Below are 20,441 nucleotides of genomic sequence, written 5' to 3'. Positions count from 1 at the left end.
TCTTCACCATGTTCATGGTGAAGTTTCATCAAGTTTTTTAATGCACAAAATTCATGAAGCCATCATAAATGGAAAGATATTTGCTGCATGCAGGTTTCAATGCCGGCACTTGCTTTTATCTTTCAGAATCAAAGGAATGTCATGCAAATGATGAGTGTGGCCTTGGAGGTTACTGTGAAGCCACTATTTGCAGAGGTAAGGCATCTGCAACATGAAAGCATTTATGAGGAATGTGCAAAAGTTGCAGCTTTGGAAAAATCAGTGGTTACTCACGCATTCTTTTTCTCTCTTTCTTTTTTTATCCAGTTGCATGCAGCAGTGACAATGAGTGTTTCAACAATGAACGCTGTGTGGAGGAGAGGTGCAGCTGTGAGTACCAAGCTGCCATGTTGTTAAATGCTCTCAGTGAACGCAGCATCATTGAACATTTGGTGTAATATTTTTACCAATGTTCACATCATTCTTTATTTCTCCCCTTGTTTAGTGATTTGTACAACTGACACACTGTGTCCACGAAACCACATTTGCGAAAGAGGATTGTGCCTTCGTGAGTATCACATCTCGTATTAATTTTTGATTCAGTGCTGTGGTATGATTGTGGGCTTAACAGTTCGTTTGATTCTGTATTTTCTTGTGAACAGCTGGATGCCGATCGGATCTCGATTGTCCAGCTGCGGAGACCTGCATTAATCGTCAGTGCTTGAGTGAGTACTCATCAATTGTACTGTTACTCGCAAGACATAGTTGAGGGTTTAAATTGCTTGTATGTATATATATATATATATATATACCATATTTCCTCCCGCATTAGTCACACCAAAAGTTCAAGATGTCTAAGTACGAAGCAAGGATGTTGGTCAAACGCAAATTTTACGCTGCTCTGCTGCTTCACGGCAATGCGGGCAACACTGCCGTGAAGCCGCATCGCACTTGAACAGTGAGCATCAGTGAGAAAGTTGCGATCATGGAACATATAAACAGGGTTGTTTCCAGAGCTTTACTTTATGCCAGTAATTGTGCAGGTTTGTTTTGATAAGCATGCAAAGAACTTTTGTATGTGGTAGTTCATGTGATTTATACATGCTCACCTTTTATTTGGCATCTGTTTCAAACAAGCAGCAGCGAATGGAAAGGGCAGGTTGCATTCCCGCAAATGCAGTAATTTTGCTTTTACAGGTTTGTAAGAAATAAAGCAATTTCTGCTACTGGCATCAACTAAGCTAGGTTACGACGACTTAACACATGATCCGCACAGCTGTCTTCACGGCTTCCATTAACAGGCCAAAACTGCATAACTGTGCAAATAAGACTGAATGGAAATGCCGTTTAGTCCAGATCTCAAATTGCGCACTGTTTTCAACGTTAAATCCACAGGTGAAGTCTGTGGCCAGGTTTGGCTTGTTTGAGGCACACGTGCAGGTGTGATACCTTCAGCTCAGCATGGCTTTGCATTCTCATCTTCACAACCGTGATGCCCCCCCCATTGTGCTGCTACATGCTTTGTGTTTTTCCTACTGTTGCTCTACCTGCTCACAACCAGTTTCATGCTCTAATAGGAGAGCTTAGTCAAACCTTGCCGACTCTTGCCCTCCACCTAAGCCCGTAATTCAACATTCAACTAAAATTTATTTTCAGGTAATTATCTCCGATAGCGCTAGGCTACATTGAAACTTTGCAATTGACATTGTGTGTGTGTGTGTGCTGCCCAAATGCAGACCCGTGCGCAAGCCCCACAGCGTGTGGACCAAACGCCCAGTGCCAGCCGGTCAACCATCGTGCTTATTGCACCTGCCGCTCGGGCTACACTGGCGACCCCCACGTAGAGTGTTCCAAGGTGGAGTGCGTGATCGACTCTGACTGTGGTGTTGGAAAGATCTGCCAGAACTACAGGTGCATTGGTGAGTGTGTTCGTTATGTACAAGCACTCATTATCTCATGCCTCACGCGGTGACATAAGCTTAGGCTAATTGGACACCCTGGCCATATAAAGCATGCTCAGCTGGTAACACCCTTGCTGGCAAAACTTCTGTCACCATGCTTCTTTACCTTGTATGAGACACCTTGGAACTTGAGAATTTTGAAAATGAGAGCTTAGTGCTTTCCTCTCTGAGCAATAGAGTAGGCCCCTATCGTTAATGTGACTGGTTTATAGATAATCAAGAAGTTCATAGTGTATTTTGGGTTTGACCTTCTCAGTAACAGCTTCGGAATGGCATGATCCTAAGCTGTTAGCACAAAAGCTTTCTGTTTGCTTTGCCGAACACCGTGACTAGCCTACAATTCTAAATACAGTCAGCAGCCAATTTCGCATCTACAAGATGCCGCTGGTATGGTGAACGTGCACTGTTCGCAATCATCCAACCTCGATAAAAGTCGCACCAAGATGAATTGGCTTTCACATCAGCCTAATACATCTCGTCACGTTTCTTCATGTACAGAGGGCTGCCGGTCAGATGTCAGCTGCCCGGATGACATGACGTGCATCAGCCGCCAGTGTCAGAACCCCTGCCAGTTTGTTGGAGCCTGCGGCTTGAACGCTCAGTGCAAGACAGTCAACCACCGCCTCACGTGCACGTGTCCAACACAGACTCTGGGTGACCCGTACACCGAGTGCTTGACAGGTTAGTGCACAAACGGGCACTCACTTAGACTTCTTGTGGAGCATTTATGCGAGACTTCTATGCCTGTTACAGTCCACTTATGGAAATGTTTGCAAAAAAAAATAATAATGATCTCATCATTAAATGTGATTATGGTCGTATGTGGACTGATAAACGTAGCAAGGCATAGCTGATTACTGTAACATCTCCTAACAAATTAATTGAATTGTACTTGTACTAAAATCTTAATCTTTGTTCCAGATCCCGACATTTGCAGCCGGGAACATGACTGTGGTCCAGAAAGGGCTTGTGATAATGGAAGATGCATAAGTGAGTATATAAAGCAGTACTTGGTCCTGTTGAACTTCATAATTCTTAAGTGAAGCTTTCTTTCTTTTTTTGTTTTTAACAGAATGTTTGTTGCATGTTGCACACCAAAATGTGATTTAACAAAAGAAATTCCAAATTTCATTGTCTGCAGGTGTTGTTGATACACTTAATAAACACACTCTTAAAATAATTGCTCTGAAGTAATAAATGATCTGAGGGTCGGTTTCATAGCATAATTGGTTTGCCAGGTGTGCAGCCTTGAACACTCTTTATTGAGTACTTGTTTGCATGCGTTGTTCATACAGTTGTATAGATGAATATTGACTCTAAAGCAATAAGTGATCTAAGGGTGGGTTTCATGGCACAGTTGTTATTCCCTGTATATTCCTGAGAGCACTTTCTAGAGTACTAATAGACATCTGCAACTTTCAGTGTTAAGTACAGTGCTAATGTATAGTTTGTACTGTCACAATAAAAAAGTCTTTGCAGGAAGGCTGTTTTGCATTGGATGTGGTAAATATAAGTACATACAGGCAAGTGAAAGCTGTCTTAACTTCACATGCCCCACTTTTGCACCTCAATACATTCCAGTAAATACAAAACTGTAAAATTGATCAAATCTATTAATAGCATCTTGTTTTTGTGTGTGTGTGTGCATATGTGCGCCGTCCTGACATTTTTCTTTTCTCCCACCTAGCCAAAGTCGAGTGTACCACTGATGAAGAATGCGCCCTTGGAAAAGTTTGTGAATCGCCTCGGTGCTTCGGTGAGAGACAAGTTGCTCTTATAAACACGTCCACTTTTAGGCCCAGCAAAGCTAACAAATCTAGCTGCTGAATTACCCTAAGTCGAATCATGTTTTAGGAGACGTAGTAAAAAAAAAAGTAATTTGACATGTTGAAATAGAAGTCTTCCAAAAGTTCTGACTTAATTAAAGATGTGTTTATTCTTATAACAATGATTGCGCATGAGAACACTTTGAAAGACTGCTTAAACAGATCGTGTCTTTATTTTTATCTGAATTTCTGGTCTAGTTATCTTGCAGTTTATAGTGAAATTATAATTTTAATGGCATTTGATGTAGTTCATTTTTTAGTTAGCAATAGTTCCTTATGTGTATTACATTTTTGTTGCAGTATGTCATTGTGAGTACCAAGTTTTCATTTTTCTTTTTCTTGGCAGAGGTGCAGAGAGATGTGATAGATTAAAAAAAAAATTAATGTATGGGGTTTTACATGCCGAAACCACGATTTGATTATGAGGCACGCTGTAGTGGGGGACTCCGGAAATTTGGACCACCTGGGGTTCTTTAACATGCACCTAAATCTAAGTATGCGGGTGTTTTCACATTTCGTCCCCATCGAAATGCGGCTGCCGTGGCTGAGATCCGATCCCGCGACCCCTTGCTTAGCAGCCCAACACCATAGCCACTAAGCAAGCGCGGCGTGTAATGTGATACATGTAGATGCTGCATCTTTGTCTTATAAAGGCGGCTGGATAAAAACGGCATCACATTTACCATTTCCAGATGGTTGCCGTGGCGACCACAACTGCCCTGTCAACCAGGGATGCTATCAAGGCCAGTGCCAGAATCCATGCAGCGTTCGTGGAGCCTGTGGCATCCATGCTGACTGTGTTCCTGAGCATCACCGTCCGCACTGTTTTTGCCCAGCCGGTTTCAACGGAAATCCGCAGTTTGAATGCAAGAAGAGTAAGCAAGAATGCCAGTCTTGTATATTGCATGGCAGCAGTGCGAGCTTCTCTTTTTTAGTGTGTTTAAAATAGCAAGTTTTGCTGCCAGCTCCCTAGTAGGTAACTTATGATGCTCCTTTCTGTTTGTCTCAATGTGCTCATGCTCATACAGATACGTACTCACTATCTAGGCTATTCTTGTGTTCGATAATGGATGTAAAGTTAGTTCACAATCTTTTTAACGCTTGGAATGCTACGTAGCATAATGTAGATAAATAAACACGTACAGGCCTGCTTTATGCAGAAACTACACAACTGCCTTGTGAAATTAGTCATCCACGATTCGTAAAGTTACAAAGTGACGTGTGAAGAGTGAGTCATGTTCTTGCATAACATGTAGGCTGACATGCTGAGCTTAATAGCAGAACTTCGAGATAAGTAGATGTCGCAAAGCAGATGCGTACGAAGAACCATGTACAATAGGACGGCTGCCATCTATGAACTGAAGTTTATTACGGAAAAAGACAGCGCACATACTGCATTTTCACAAACACATGCACAAAAGGAAAAGAGCGCGCATACATACAATCAGCTGGTCATAAGTATGCGAGTGCACCATCACATGCGACCTCCCGAAAAATCAAAGAAGTAAATCATGTTCCTACAGAATCGATAGTGACACTTGGCATTGCATGCATGCACGCTTTTTTCCTTTTGTGACCGCGTATGTGAAAGTTCTGTATTGGCGCTGTTTTTTTGTGTAATGGACTTCAGTTGGCTGTCGGCACCTGTACCGTTGATCATGTTTCTCCATCCGTGTCTGTTTTGCACCGTGCATTTATCTTGAAGTTCTATTTCCATTTATTTTTCCTGAAGCATGGCACACCAAATAGCTCTAACAAATTTTCTACTCTAAAAAGAAAATAACAGCTGGTGTTCGGTGCACACAGATTACAGCTTAGTAGACAGTGATGACAGGGAGCTGCACATTAAAGACAGTGGGTTCAGACCACAAAGTCAAGCTACTCCTGTCGGTAGTGTGTGCTGGTTGCTGGTTCTCGCTTCTTCATTTTTACCTTTCTTCAGGTCAAGGCTGCCGGGTGAATGAAGACTGCTTGCCTGGTCTGATCTGCCTTCGCGGCCAGTGCTCTCGTAAGTTCGAAGTTTAGCCTACATTAGACCGAATATACAATACCCTATTTTCTAATTGCGGGATTTTATTCTGAAGCACTAAGTAAATTTTTTGTGTGTATGACAACCTTTTCTAACATTACATTTGTCTCTTAACAGCCTCTGATTTCTGCGCTTCCGACAATGACTGCAACAGAGGGGAGATCTGCGACAATACGAGATGCGTTGGTGAGACTCACTTTACTCCAATAATTGAAAAAAACACAGTGTTTCTTTCATTAATTTAGTGCATCTAGTGCAACACATATTTTGGTGGAAGATGCCTGCAGCCATTGTGCTGGCGTAGTGTAGGGAGACCATATACCTAGGTAATCAGCTACATATAGTGCATTAGCATAGTGAAGTGCAGATGCATTTTCATTTTCTTTTAATATTCACAGCTAATTCAGTATGAGAATAACAGGGTCATTTACTGGGAGAGGTAACAGACGCAGTGTGAGGGCACTCTCACAAATACAGTTTTATCAATGGACTGAGTGTCACACTTTTGTTCGTCTTATTAGCCATAGTAACTTCAACAAATTTCCCAACAAGACGGTTAATAAACTTTCTTAACGAGAAAAATGCGGACAGGGCAGCGAAAGAAAGCCAGAATACACAAAGGCGCAAGACCAGTTCTTTTATTTAAGATGAGAAAGTTACTGACTGAGGTCATGCTCGCTATGCGTTGCCTAGTTCTCACATAGACATTGTCTTGCGTTTCCGTTCTCAGCTGGTTGCCGAACGCACAGCGACTGCGACTTCTTCTTGGAATGCCGAGACAAGTTCTGCCAGGATCCTTGCAGACCGGGTGTCTGTGGCGTAAACGCGCACTGCCAGCCAATCAGCCACTCGGCCGAGTGCCGGTGCCCGGCAAACTTTGAAGGAGACGCCAAGGTTCATTGCAGGGAAGGTCAGTGATCTCGCCCGTGTGATTTTTGCACTTTCATCGTAGCTACGTTTGCTGACTGTTCCCATTATATGGTTCAGCAACAGTTCGACAATGTCCATGCCGTAATAGTGAATGAGAGAACATGTGACTGAGAAACTTGATGCCTTTTCTGTCCGGACTTTCCTCTATGCAGTGTCTGTTGAATGCCACACGGACAAGGACTGTGGACTTGAGAAGATTTGCATCAGCAACCGCTGCATTGGTAAGTTGTACTTCTTGCAGTATGCAATTGTAAGGATTACCTTTGCAATGGTCTCGTACAGTTAAACGTCATATAAGGGGTACTTCTTTTCCTTCCTAAAGCCTTACCTCTATAGGGACTGGGACTCTGGTATATCCACAAAACAATTCTTACACAGGAGCTCTTCTTTATTCACTGGCATACAGTTGATTGACACTCACATACGCTGCCACTGCCATTCACATAAATTATCACATCCCAAATTACGCTTATGTACAACACAAGCTTTGTGAGTGCAGGCCTAAATGTGCATTTTAAAACAAACGCAGATTTCATGTGGTAGTATAATTGTTTTTAAACTACATAAACACTTGACAAAAACCATAAAAAAAGCTAGTCATTCACATGTCACAGCTCAGAAACTTGCCGTTTTGTTTTTCTTTACCTTAGTTGGCTGTCGCATAGACGAACACTGTCCATACGACAAAGCCTGTGTAGAAGGTGCCTGCCGCAACCCGTGCTACCAGCGGGGAACCTGCGGGATCAACGCCCTCTGCCGACCGCAAAACCACCGGGCAACGTGCACATGCCCCAGGGACAAAGTGGGTGACCCCAGAGTCCACTGCACCGTCCAGCCACCAACAACGTCCGTGGTGCGCGTCGAGTGCAGCGTCGACGAGCCCTGCGCAGACGGATACATCTGCCGCAACAGCGTCTGCGTCCGTGAGTAGTGGGCTGCTTACAATTAACTGTGGTTTTTCTATGTTTCTATGGGAGTGTTCACACATCACTAAAAGCCGAATGTTGTGTACGAAATGGGGTACAGTAACTGACTTTAGCTGCTGTTCTATATTATCTAATCTCTTCTCTTGGTGGGCTTCACTTTCCAGTTTATGGCTGCTCCACTGATTCTGCCTGCAACCCTGGAGAAATTTGTGAACGGAGGAAATGCGTTGGTAAGCCCTGCTCAACCTTTTAAACTCATCAGACATGCATGTTTTTATGAACGAGCGCGGTGAAAAACTGAAATCAACGTGATGCATATGTATCCAAAATCTTTAACGCAAGTTTTTGTTCCATTTTTTGTTTAGTTGGATGCCGCAGTGACTCTGACTGCACCTTTGACAAGGCATGTGTTAATACTCAGTGTGTCAACCCTTGTGACATTCAAAACTCTTGTGGCCGACAAACCGACTGTCGTCCAGTTGTTCATCGACCACACTGTACCTGCAAGCCTGGATACGAGGGCAACCCATACGACTTCTGCAACAAGAGTAAGCACTAAAAAGCCTGCATCTTAGACCTGTTGCTGGCCAAGTACATGCCTCATTTTGACCTCTGCTGTCAATCAATCTCATTTGCCTTGAATCCCATCTCTCTTGCAGTCGAAATCAGGCCTCCACCGGAATGCATACACGACCATGACTGCTATGCCGGCAAGATTTGCGAGGCACACAGCTGCATTGGTAAGTGCAGGCTTTCAAATTTTTTTGCAAACTGGGAAGAAGCTGTACCAACTATGTACTGTTTTCTGCATTGATGAAATTAGGAAAAAAAGAAACAAATGCAAGCTCGGAGTGTTCTTTTTGTTAGCAGTCTAGGGTATCATAGTGCTGCTGTGTTAGTTTTCTCATTAGCTTGATTCATTGCATTCACTGTGTGACTATGGTATTCTGCCACTGAACGTTAGGTCACAGGTTTGATTCCTAGCTGCAGCAGTCACATTCTGATGGGGAGGGATTTCAAAACGCTCGTCCACCTACATTTTACCATGGGTGCATGTTAAAGAACTTCGGGTTGTCTAAATTCATCCGAAAGCGTCCACCAGAAGGTCTCTCATAATCCATAACTTGGTTCAGTATGCTAAACTTCATGATTTAATTTGATTTGGTTCTCTTCGGTTGAGGGGAAGTAACTGTACTTAACACGTCTGTGTGCGTCAGTTGGCGTGCTGCTTCTTGCAGTGTGGACAGCACATGAAATCTACGAACCGCTATACTAGTTTGATCGCTTTTCAAGGGCGATGGTTTGGGAATCTCACGGATGCTAATGTCAAGAGCCATGCGGTAGGCTAATCTCAGTCTTGCATTACATTTTCCCTCTTTGTACATGAACAGAGGGATGCCGCGGCGATGCCAACTGTCCCTTCGACCGAGCCTGCATTGGGCGGCAGTGCCACAACCCATGCACTCCGGGAATCTGTGGCAAGAACGCCAGGTGCCTCCCGATCAGCCACAAGCCAATCTGCGCATGTCCGTCAGGACTCAGTGGTGACCCCAATATCGAGTGCACTGTGTGTAAGTATGGTTCTTTTTTTTTTTTAAGATAATTCATCTCTCTGCCACATCAGAGCAAGGGCTATTTGGTTACTTACATCAGGGCAATAAGCTTGTATAACATGCTATTATAATATGATATAACCTCTCATTCGTTATGCTTTGGCGCATTTTGCTTGAGTATTGTCACGGTGTCATTTATGTGTTATTATATTTTATTGTATATGTAAGTTTATATTGTTGTGTTTCTTGCAATCATGCCTTTTTATGTACTTTTAGCGTGCTATTGGTGCTGGTGTACCTCCTGTGTGTAAAAAAATGTTTAGAAGCACACCAACTGTTCCGCCAAATTTGTAAAGGAAGGCAGGCTTGAAGCTGCATCTCAACACAGCGTTTCTCATGCTTTCCTTTTCACGTCATCTACGTGGGTGTATTTCTTTGTGAGAAAATAAGTCGTATTGAATCAAGATCACTCAGTTTGCTACAATGGTTTCAACCCAGTAGACAACACAGTTGTTCGTCCTTGTCTTTCTTGGTGCTGCCTTTTGTGTGGAAACTAGTGCAATAAACTAAGTGAATAACCAAATAAATTAATAGCATATAGATAAGCACAGTTTGCTCATAATTCAGTTCATTAAGCAGCTCATCTATGAAATAATCATGATAATTCACTGAGGCAGCTACCATCTGAAAAGCTTAAATGTGGACTTTACACATTGTTAGCTTTATATTACTATTGTTATCTTTACATATTGCTAGCTTTGTAGCTATTGTTAGATAATGTGTTGGAAACATATGGTTTAATGAGTTTGTAATACTACTATGTTTGTGTTAATGTATGCGTTTTGTATGTGTTTCATGTGCTATACATTTATGTGCTTTGTTCCCACTCCTGCTATGATTTGCCATGAGACAGCAGCCTCTATACATTATTGAGAAAACGTAAATGAGAAAGTTGGACCTGATGAACTCTGTTCATTGCATGTTCATTGCAACTCTTCCTAGTTTCTTATTTTCTCTTTGCACATTTTAGAGATGAGTTAGACTTTGCCGTACATTGCTGGATATGTCGCGATTACTTTCTTTCTTATATTTTTTTTTCGTTAGTGCACATCTTGTAATTCTCTGTATTATTATTATTATTATTATTATTATTATTATTATTATTATTATTGTGAAAGAAGGGTAAAAGAGTTAAATAAAGTCACATAATATTATGGCAGTAAGTTACCTCAACTGGTGCTGGAATGGCAAATTTTATAATATTCTTTGCATTTCTGCTAAGGGTGTTTGTCCAAATTGCTTATCAAACCACAGAAAATCACTCCTTATTTTGCGTGCTTCCAGCTCGGCAAGAATTCTGCTTCCACGACAGGGACTGTCCCGTGGGCCGCATCTGTGAGAAGGGAGCCTGTGTCGACGCCTGTCGCACTGACGATGCCTGTGCCTATGACAAAGCATGCATTCGCAACCGCTGTCAGAACCCTTGCAGTTTCACGGGTGTCTGTGGCGCTAACGCCGACTGTCGTGCAGCGAATCATCGCCCTATTTGCTTCTGCCTGCCGGGCCTGACTGGAGATCCTAAGATCCATTGTGCTGAAGGCAAGTTTTGAACTCAGTTGCATCATCACAAAGCCTTGCATGTCATATGATGTTCTGCCACCTCAGAATTGCTTGTCGATTACTATATTTGGGTGCCAAATATCTTAGTAGTTTGGGCAGTATGAGTGAAAGAGCAAGTATCTTTACATTGTGTTATTTTATAGATAAATTTTTCTTCTTATTCGTGCCACTATTGTGTCTCATTATATGCAAGTTGTGTATATTCTATTTAGTAAAACTAAAAACATTGTTTGGGCTCTTCATTTTTTTTACATGAGTTTCAGTTATAAGACTGCAGTGTTTATTGTTTGTTGAGGATTATGTTCATGCAATGGGTTGGTGTGAAAGCTAGTCACTACTCTCAAATGTTCAGGAAACGCAGCGCATCAAGCATTATGTCAGGGTTCTTGTAAAAGTTAAGTATTTATGCTTAGTTGCAGTGCAGCTAAAAAAAATTGTGGCCTAGCACCATTGTATTTTCAGTGTTTTCTAGCATGGCACAAACAATAACAAACAAGCTCCAAACGGCAATAATAAACGTACTGGGTTCTGTCAGAAAGCAATGAAAGTAACAGCAGATGTGCCTGGCACTGACCGCAGAACCTAACTCGGCAGGTCGCAGCAACAAGAGCTCAAAAGCAAGACACTTCGAAGGAGTCTTGCCTGCAGTAGAACCTGATTGGCATTCACGGTTTATGTAATATCCTGGTATAGATGGCCTCTGCGGAGAACATTGTAAGTGCTTTGTTCAGACCGCACAGCCTGCACCATACATTTTTTTCTTTAGAAATGCAACCAAAGTAGCCCTGCTGCCAGCAGGACCAGTAATGGGTCAATTTCGTCCGATGCTGTGCCAATGCCAACCAATGTAGGGTTAGAGTGGCCTGACCCTGTATTTCGTGCTGCTATGAATGTTTTTCCCTTTACTTCCTTTTTTTAATGCATCAGTAGCACTTTGCTACAGTGTTAAATGCATTTTTCTTAAGTCAGTTTGCCTTTCTTCTTTTCAGTGAGGGAAGAAGGTTGCAAACGAGACAGTGACTGCACCTTTGGCCAGATCTGCGAGGATGCCTGCTGCATTGGTGAGTCTTGTCTGTTGTTTAGTGTGATTATATTGTTGAATGCTGCCGTAAACACGTCCGACCATCTTCACTAGCACTTGGTTCCAATGGGCAGCGTTTATAGTGGCATGCTGAATTATCCTATAGTAAAATTTTATGACACTCGACCATGCAGTGCGCAAGGTTAAGCTGTCATGAACTGTCCCAGTGATGGTGACCCCACATGTCAAAACCTCCAGTCATCGTCTTTATTCTTTGTGTACTGTACATTACATTACACTGCATCTTAACTAGTAAGTACATTATTGGTTGTAATATGGGCTTGGCACCTTGTTGATATTATACTTGTCTGCCTAGCCTGCCCAGAGCCTTGTCCAGAGCTAAAAGTATACAACGTCAAATCTCCACTTGTCTAGACGGCTGCCGCACGGACGACCAGTGCTTGCCCAGCCAGTCTTGCCACCACAGCAAGTGTGAGAACCTCTGCCATATTCCTGGAACCTGCGGCATTAATGCACTTTGCGTCATTGCCGCTCATCGACCAGTCTGTTCCTGCGAGAGGGGCTTCATGGGCGATCCCAAAATTGAGTGCAGGCAAGGTACGTGCATCCCATGCTTTATACGTATTCGGTTGTATAAGCCACTGTTGCCGAATGGCCCATGGGTTGTTGTTTTATTGAACAAGCACAGTGCCTGGAGCACCTAGTCATGATAATCTTAGCTAAATGGCTACTGCACAATTTTGAACAGAGGGCCACTGTTAGCCACAGTTCTTGCCACCTATGCCTACAGAATGGTACTCTGCTGAACCAGTCGGCTCCTAGCTTAAAGCAAGTTTAACCGATCAATTGGCATACAAAAAACAGGAAGCATTCTTGTCTTGTTTCCCTTCTGTCCACGACTGTAACAATGCCAATAATTTACTATTTGTAGCTAGAACATCGATGATAGCTGATGAAGGTGTGCCTTTATATAATGAACATGGGTATAACAAATTATCTGATGTAACAAAGTAAACCTCAGATGTTTTTTACTGCTATCAGTGTGTAACAACGATATGCTTACGACAAATAATGGATATAACAAATTTATTTTTTGTGTCTGATGCAATTTTGTTATAACAAGGTTTGACTGTGCTAGTGAAGTCAAAGTGTCTTGTGACAGTGAGCCAAGAGTGTAAAGCACAGACCAAAATTGAGAGAAGCTCTGTTCTGATGTAGATAGGTCTTCAGCGCAAGCTCCCACACACCCTGAAGTCTTTGGAGGCTAGGTGCACATTTCAGTGTGTGTATGAAGCAAGGGTAGGGCACAGCACAAATTTGGATCAGAGTTTTGCTTCTTCATATTTCATTGGCTGAGATATTATTAAACAATTTCAAACTGCCTTAAAATCGATTTTTCCTTAGAGAGTACTTTAAAAATGGGAGTTAGAAGCAAAACATCATCTTTGAGAGAGCATAATTCAGAAGGCCATTAACATTATTTGTGGACCTGCTCATTCCTTTAATGGTGCTTGTCTTCAAAAACTTTGTGAGTAGTGTGCATTACCTGCATAGTTCTTAAAGTATGACCCACTGACTGTTGCTTTCAGAATGGGAGGTAATTGTTTATATCCATGTTCAATTGGTCTGTTTTGCAATAGCATTTTACAGTCTGTGTAATCAGAGAAGCACTTTAGTGCCCCCTACTGGTGACAGGTAGACACATAGCAACAATACATGCTGGAAAACCGTAGAGCCATATTCCTAGATTAGATAAAAAGCATTTCTTCTCTATTTCTATTTGCAGTTCCAGCGGAGCCTGCAAAGGAATGCCATGTGGACACCGACTGTGCCCTGCGCCATGTGTGTGAGAACCACAAGTGCATCTGTAAGTACATATGCCTTGCCAGATTTTATGTAGGCAAACTGCTAGATTATATGCTCAACAAGCAGTTTAGATTCACAAAGCAAAAAAGAAAAAGAAAAAGTGTTTGTATTTAATGGAGGATCATGGTCATATGTTCCTCCATATTGCAGCAAGTTAGAAAGCGGGTGGTGTTTCATGTCATATATATTCCTCCGTATTGAGGTGAGCTAGAGAGCAGGTGTTCTCTTATCACACCTTGTTAGTAACGGCATTTCTTAATTGCTGGCACCTGCGTAATTTAATTGTGATGACCAGGAGATTAATCCAGTGCACTTTGCTGTGGCATCTCTTCTAGAGCACATGTTGCTTTAGCACGTCAAACACCACAATTCGATTCTTTTTGCGACAGATAAATCTCTTTGTCAACGTAATGTGTTAACGTTATGCATGTTGTGTGGCTCACAGATGGCTGCAGGTCTGACGAGAGGTGTACAACCGACGAAGCATGCATTAATGGCATCTGTCAGAACCCATGCGGCGTTTACGGAGCATGTGGCCGTAATGCTCTCTGCCGCCCCATCAACCATCACGCCGATTGTTCTTGCCTGCCTGGTCACCGTGGCAACCCCAATGTGGTCTGCTTCAGAGGTAAGCGTTCTGATTGGTTGGTGTGGGTTAATTACCCTTGCACATGTCTTAGACATCTTAATCATATCACATATATTTAGCGCATTTGTAATGTTCATGCTGTATGTTACTTTTGCAGCTGATGGTGTACTGTTCTCTATTGTAAATCTAGTAGTTCACATAGATTTCATGACTTTAGTACCAGTATAGAAATAAGAATACAAGTAAGAAGAGCAATCAGTCTTGGCAGAAATTTAGTTGCAATAGTGAAAATTTGTGTTGGCTCTTGTGACGTAATGCTGCCATTATGGTGGGCACTAATGCAGTTGTCATGCATGTGCTGCAGAATAATAAAACAGGTTAACATTCGTGCTGAAGATTCCAGTTATTAGGAGTGTTTTGTTTCTGAGTTAATTGTCTGTCTACATCATTCATTGCTTTTATTTTTTTAATCTTCAGACGAGCCAAAGCCTGAATGTACAAGAGACAATGAATGCTTGCACGGATTCATCTGTGACAACAACCGCTGCATAGGCAAGTATATTCTTCTTTTCAGTTATGCTTTGTGTGCACAAAGCTTTTTTGCTGCCGACTTTTTAGCAATGGGAAATACGGCAAAGTGGTGAGTCATTAATTGTGGTAAAGTAAAATGAGTCAGCACAAAGTGCCTTTATGGCATTTTCATTATTGCTACACAAGAAAAAAGGAAAGTGTTTTTACTGATGTTAATCCATGAAAAGTGTGTTTTTGACATGCTTGTAGAGAACAATACAAAAACGAATAAAAAAATGTGGAAGTCATTCTAGGCACGTGCTTCAAACTGACACTAGCCGCCATACAGTCAACAGTATCTGTTGTAAAAAGGAAGTTTGTCATCCCCTCGAGAGTAGTATCAAGCTACACAGGAAGCCCATATGGTTTTCTCAGAAAGAAAGCTTTTCAGTTGAATAAATATTCATCCTTGTCCGGTGATCAATCCTAAGACTAGGGCCTTTTTGGGGTGGTCACTACCTGCTACCATCTGAGCTAACCAAGAGGCTAGCATATTGTAGAGCAAGGCTGAATTGATCAACAAGCCAAACCACAGGGATGCAGAATGTTTGTTGAATGTCTGAAGAGTGTCTGTTGTATTGCTTTGCAGCAACTTACCTGATCTTGAATAAGTTGCCTGTTAACATGTTGCACATGTGCAAGCACTTTGCATATCTGAGCAGCCTGTTCTAACATGTGATGCTAACGTCTCGCACTTTTTGCAGAGGGCTGCCGTCATGACAACAACTGTCCCAATGAGAAAGCCTGCGTCAATGGACAGTGCCACTACGTGTGTAGCCTGCCAAATATTTGCGGTGTCAACGCGGACTGTCAACCACGCAATCACCGTGCGCTCTGCTCGTGTCCATCGGGCTTCCAGGGCGATCCGCAGATTGAATGCAAAGAGAGTGAGTCGGCTTTTATTTCATCATCTTCTTCCTACTCCTTCTTTGCTTTGTTTAAGCACCACCACTTAACTGGGAAGTCTGATGAAAGCTTCACTGTAAAATGTAGTGACCTGAGCTTTGCTGGGATAGTAAAGTCTGGTGCTTTTTAAACACGGTAGCTGTCGAAAATTATCTTTTAGCACTCATACTAAGGATTTATATGTTACTACCTACGTCCAAATTAAGCATGCACCTCTGTCAAAGTATTTCTGAGTAGCATAAACTGCGCTACATTTAACAGATCGCTTCGCTTATTTGATCTAAGATAAAGCTTTGCAATCACAAATGTTGTTTCCACTTTTACTTTCTTCTAACTCAAAATTCACCAACAAAATACTGGAACCATTCTTCAGTACCTGCATCATATGTGTTTTGCTATTTATCGTGTTTTGTCACCTTGGAGCCTTTGAAAATTCGTTTCCTTTGCTTTCCAGTTCGGGAGCCAGGCCCCTGCTTCCAAGACAATGACTGTGCTGTCGGGAGCATTTGCAGCACTGGCAACTGCATTCGTAAGCTCTATGTTTTATTTTATTAATCTTGCCAGCTGCTAGGTAGCATTTCTCTTTGTTCTTGAAGCTGTAATTAATTTGTACGCTTTTATTCATTGCAAGTTTATCACATAAAATGTGAAAGCATATTGTGTAGGTGACAACATTGTAACTGGTTTTGTTCTAGTTCCGGTTCAACTGGTTTATTATTAGTCAATTCTTGGGCAATGCTGAAATGAGGTCACGCTTATTCCAGTTAGTCTTGAGACCAACTCAGGCATATTCTAGAACATTCACGTATTTCAGGCAATACTTCAGATATTGCATCACATGGCATTGAGGGCAGCAATTTGAATGTTTAGAAGACATCAACCCCGTGCAATGTGTTTCGATCACTAAAAGACTGAAAAGCTAATGGGAAGCATGTCTGTTAATATGTTTTTTTTTTTTTGTCTCTTGCAATGGTACACTGAAATTCAAAAAGTTCTCTACAGAAACTTATACGAAGTTGTTTTGAAACGAAACCTAAACTCAATATAATGTCAACGGGGCCTTTAGAAGGCTTCACAACCACTTCTGTTGCTTTAAAAACTAATTATTGCACAGTCAAAGCGATGTCCTCGACACATCATCCCTGCATACAGCCTGACAGCCTGTATAGGAGTCCAATAGGAATGACTTTAAATCCAATACAAACCATCTGGCTCCCTGTTGGCACCATTCAGGAACTTATCAATACCTAGTGACTAAATTATACTATAGAATTAACATTTGCAGGATTTTCACCTTGGTGAGCATGGTACAGAATTTGTCATCTACGTACTCCTCAGCCTCGTTGTTTCTCCTTCGTTTTCCAGCTGGCTGCCGCAACAACGAGAACTGCCCATTCCTAGAAGTGTGTATCCGAAATGTCTGCCAGGACCCTTGCCGGGTTTACGGGGCTTGTGGCATCAACGCCGTATGCAAAGCTATCAACCACGACAGAGTCTGCGCTTGTCTTCCTGATCACACGGGAGATCCAAAACACCACTGTGTGAAAGGCGAGTGTCCCACATGGTCCCTGCCTGTCCTTGCAGAAATGTGTTGTGCGTAATGATGCATACTAACTTTACACAAACATTCTAAAACAAAGACTGTTGCTGCATGCTCTTGAGTCAGAAATAAGTGTAAACACATAATGTAGATTGTAGATTACATCTACATGTGGACTGTACATGCACATGTACAAACATGTGATGGAATGTTTGATATGACTGATATTTTGACTAGAAAGATCTTGCCGAATGCAGATTCAGCAATTAGTGACACGTTGCTGTTGCATTTCGATTTGTTGTGGCCAAACAGTATGTAAAACTTGTTTCTTACCGTGTTCCAGTGTAATTCGGATCATTGCAATCGTCACCTGATGTGCATCTGGCATGTGTGCTGAGTTAACGTTAGCAAAGCTGTTACATTTTTGTGCATCGAGAAATTTACACCCAGGTGCATAGCACATGAATTTTTTCCACGAGCTTCGGAGCCCATGTGCAGAATATCTTGCCATAGCACCATAGTTAGGCAGCTTGTTGAGTGGCAGAGGGGAAATCTGTGCCCTCATTTTTCGAAATTTCTTTCTTGACATTTTGAATAAATCATATTGTTGGTGCTGCAGCATTTAAAGCCCCTGATCTGAAACCTATATAGCACTTGTTTTAGTGTAATACCCACAAGATATTTTCTTGGGCTACAAACCAGATGTAGCATAGAAATAGTTTATTTACGACCACTTGCAGCGGCATTTGATGCGTGCCTTTGTAGCTCTCACTGATGCTTCCACTCTTCACTACTACTGCAGAATTCAAACAGCGCTCAACAAACAGATCGCTTTCATTTTTCGTTTCTCCACTCTTTGCTTGAGATGCTACGAAGTAGTATTTAATTTCTCTTGTTCAAGTACTGTTCCTTCAAGGTCATCCTGTGTTAACTTAAACTATCTGTTCTTCATCAACAGTCCTACCTCCACCTGAATGCACAAGAGACGATGACTGCTACTCCGGACGTATTTGTGAGCTTTCCCATTGCAGAGGTAAGTGTGGACATTTCTTTAATGTGCAACTAGACAAAATAAGCGAATAGCAGCACAAGTCAACTTGACCAACTAGCCAAGTATCAGTCTTACAAAAAAATAACGCCTTGATTCAGTTGTTTGCGGATTGTTTTAGTGATGTAACAACTGCATAAGCGTATGGAAATAGTACTGACCATCGTCAAAATCCTTGTGTCCTGAAAATAAATTGAAATAAAAGTAAAAAAAGAATCAAGTGCACAACTGCGAGAACACTAGATCGTACTTGTTCTTTATGCAGTACAGTCAATATAGGCACTATCCAATAAAGCCATTACTATAAAGTATCACTACTTGTTGCTGTGCTAGTTGGTTCACACTTATTACGGTATAATAGTGTGATAGTGTAATGGGATGTACAGCAATGTGAAGTAAGACCATGAAGGACAGGAAATAGTGCGTTTCCTGTCCTGATTGCTCTTTCCTTTCCTGGTCTTCATATTGTTTCACATATCCATTAAAACCAATACTATAAAGTATCACTACTCGTTGCTGTGCTAGTTGGTTCACACTTATTACGGTATAATGGTGTGATAGTGTAATGGCATGTAAAGCGATGTAAAGTAAGACCATGGAGGACAGGAAAGAGCACCTTTCCTGTCCTGGTCTTCACATTGTTTCATATCCTATTGCACTATAATAAGCCAACATAGCTAGGCTGGACCAAGCTTAATAATATAAATTGAAGGGTTGTTTGTTTAAAGCATTATTGCCTTAATGTTAGCATATTCAAAGAAGCCCTCTGGCACCTTGTCATAACTGCAGCAGCATCTCTACCTCTAACGATTTCCCCTTTCTTTCATTCTTGCAAGCAAAAATGTATGACAAGGGTGGGGACAATATGCAACACATTGTATGCCTGTACTGGTCAAGCATAACCACACTGTGTTGGGCACTCTTAGTCTTATATTTTGCTGACAAGTAGGTGAACATATGCCGTTCTCAGATGCAAATATGCTGGTCAGTCATGGCTATCATCTTTTGTGATCCCTTGTAAATGTTTAGTAAGTTGAAAAATTGCATGAAGAGAGGAACAAGCACGCTTTGAAGCTTCCTTTAATGTGGGATCTAAAACTCCCACGCTCTCATGCTCTGCATGTGAGCGTCTGAATGTGAGCATTTGGCTTTCAACATGCACATTGCCTCAAAGTCCTGTACTGAAGCTTTGGTGGACATTTTATTCCTTAGTGGGCTGCCGAGCAGACAACAACTGCCCGCCAGACCTTTCCTGCATTGACGGACAGTGTCAGAACCCGTGCCAGCGCAGCGCTGTCTGTGGCCGAGACGCTCACTGCGCTGCAGTCAACCACAGAGAGCTTTGCTCCTGCGAGCACGGCTACACCGGAAACCCTGTTGTGGCTTGTGAAAAAGGTAACAATGGGTGCCAGCGTATCTACTGTGCTGCCTGACTGCAGTCACTAAATGTTCTGACTTCATAAGCTAAAGGTCTGCATTTGTGAGCCACGACGAAGCAACGTAAATTGAAAATTCCTCGACTGTCGCTCTGTTAATGAGAAAGGCTTCCTTGCGTGATAAGCCACCTGGAAAAGGCAAACAGTACTTATTGTTCACCACTTTCCCTCCAGTGAGCTCTTAGTTCAACGGGGGTCGGTGGCTTTGGTTTATTGTTCTTGATCCGCATCTTGAGCTGTTACCTGAATTCATGGCTTCACGCAGTTCAGAGAGCAATAGACGTACATGCAACAGACAATCACAAATGCTTTTGACTATCTATTTTCATCTGTGTATGTTGTAGTTTTTGCACTGCTTGAACCTATTTGTCAGTTGTTGCTCACCCCCACATACTCTCTTCATTGTGTTCTGGCTTTGCCAACGTCCCTAAAAACCACGTGCCTCCGCTCCAAGACCTAAGCCTTCATGCCATGAGTAGTTATGCCCTGTGGACTTGCCAAAACTGAAATGTTGTGAACTCGTACTGTTCAGTGCTGCATTATTTATTGTCTGCTGAAAACAGCGTGGATTACATTCATAAGCATGTACATGCCAGGCTTAAACTGATCACGACCTCAGA

The 20,441-nt window shown here is 42.1% G+C and overlaps 1 protein-coding gene and 1 long non-coding RNA gene across 5 annotated transcripts in view; one reads left to right on the top strand and one right to left on the bottom strand.

Annotated features, from left to right (window-relative positions):
• LOC139056278 (uncharacterized) overlaps positions 1-20,441 on the bottom strand; it is a 68,662-nt gene that overhangs the window by 16,876 nt on the left and 31,345 nt on the right. For 3 of the 4 annotated variants that reach the window (XR_011512247.1, XR_011512246.1, XR_011512248.1), the window contains one exon: positions 7,371-7,607. This is a non-coding gene — a long non-coding RNA (uncharacterized lncRNA). Of the gene's footprint in view, positions 1-7,370; positions 7,608-18,546; positions 18,568-20,441 lie in introns of all 4 variants that reach the window. The other variant, XR_011512249.1, reaches the window with a different exon arrangement.
• The window catches only part of LOC139056277 (uncharacterized), a 235,278-nt gene that overhangs the window by 189,252 nt on the left and 25,585 nt on the right, over positions 1-20,441 (top strand). The window contains exons 71-99 of the mRNA XM_070534376.1: positions 127-195; positions 307-369; positions 485-547; positions 642-704; positions 1,716-1,898; positions 2,439-2,621; positions 2,862-2,930; positions 3,628-3,696; positions 4,459-4,641; positions 5,709-5,774; positions 5,913-5,981; positions 6,526-6,705; positions 6,878-6,946; positions 7,376-7,648; positions 7,816-7,881; positions 8,017-8,199; positions 8,311-8,391; positions 9,043-9,222; positions 10,549-10,803; positions 11,814-11,885; positions 12,281-12,463; positions 13,653-13,733; positions 14,178-14,360; positions 14,799-14,873; positions 15,596-15,778; positions 16,252-16,326; positions 17,163-17,345; positions 18,296-18,370; positions 19,598-19,780. Of these exons, the coding sequence (XP_070390477.1) occupies positions 127-195; positions 307-369; positions 485-547; positions 642-704; positions 1,716-1,898; positions 2,439-2,621; positions 2,862-2,930; positions 3,628-3,696; positions 4,459-4,641; positions 5,709-5,774; positions 5,913-5,981; positions 6,526-6,705; positions 6,878-6,946; positions 7,376-7,648; positions 7,816-7,881; positions 8,017-8,199; positions 8,311-8,391; positions 9,043-9,222; positions 10,549-10,803; positions 11,814-11,885; positions 12,281-12,463; positions 13,653-13,733; positions 14,178-14,360; positions 14,799-14,873; positions 15,596-15,778; positions 16,252-16,326; positions 17,163-17,345; positions 18,296-18,370; positions 19,598-19,780 (3,660 nt within the window). The remainder of the gene's footprint in view (positions 1-126; positions 196-306; positions 370-484; positions 548-641; positions 705-1,715; positions 1,899-2,438; positions 2,622-2,861; positions 2,931-3,627; positions 3,697-4,458; positions 4,642-5,708; positions 5,775-5,912; positions 5,982-6,525; positions 6,706-6,877; positions 6,947-7,375; positions 7,649-7,815; positions 7,882-8,016; positions 8,200-8,310; positions 8,392-9,042; positions 9,223-10,548; positions 10,804-11,813; positions 11,886-12,280; positions 12,464-13,652; positions 13,734-14,177; positions 14,361-14,798; positions 14,874-15,595; positions 15,779-16,251; positions 16,327-17,162; positions 17,346-18,295; positions 18,371-19,597; positions 19,781-20,441) is intronic.

The sequence above is a fragment of the Dermacentor albipictus genome, chromosome 2 (assembly GCF_038994185.2).
Source record: "Dermacentor albipictus isolate Rhodes 1998 colony chromosome 2, USDA_Dalb.pri_finalv2, whole genome shotgun sequence".
In the NCBI taxonomy this organism is placed as follows: domain Eukaryota; kingdom Metazoa; phylum Arthropoda; class Arachnida; order Ixodida; family Ixodidae; genus Dermacentor; species Dermacentor albipictus.
The sequence above is the reverse complement of the archived record's forward strand: the minus strand, read 5'-3'. Positions and strand labels throughout refer to the sequence as shown.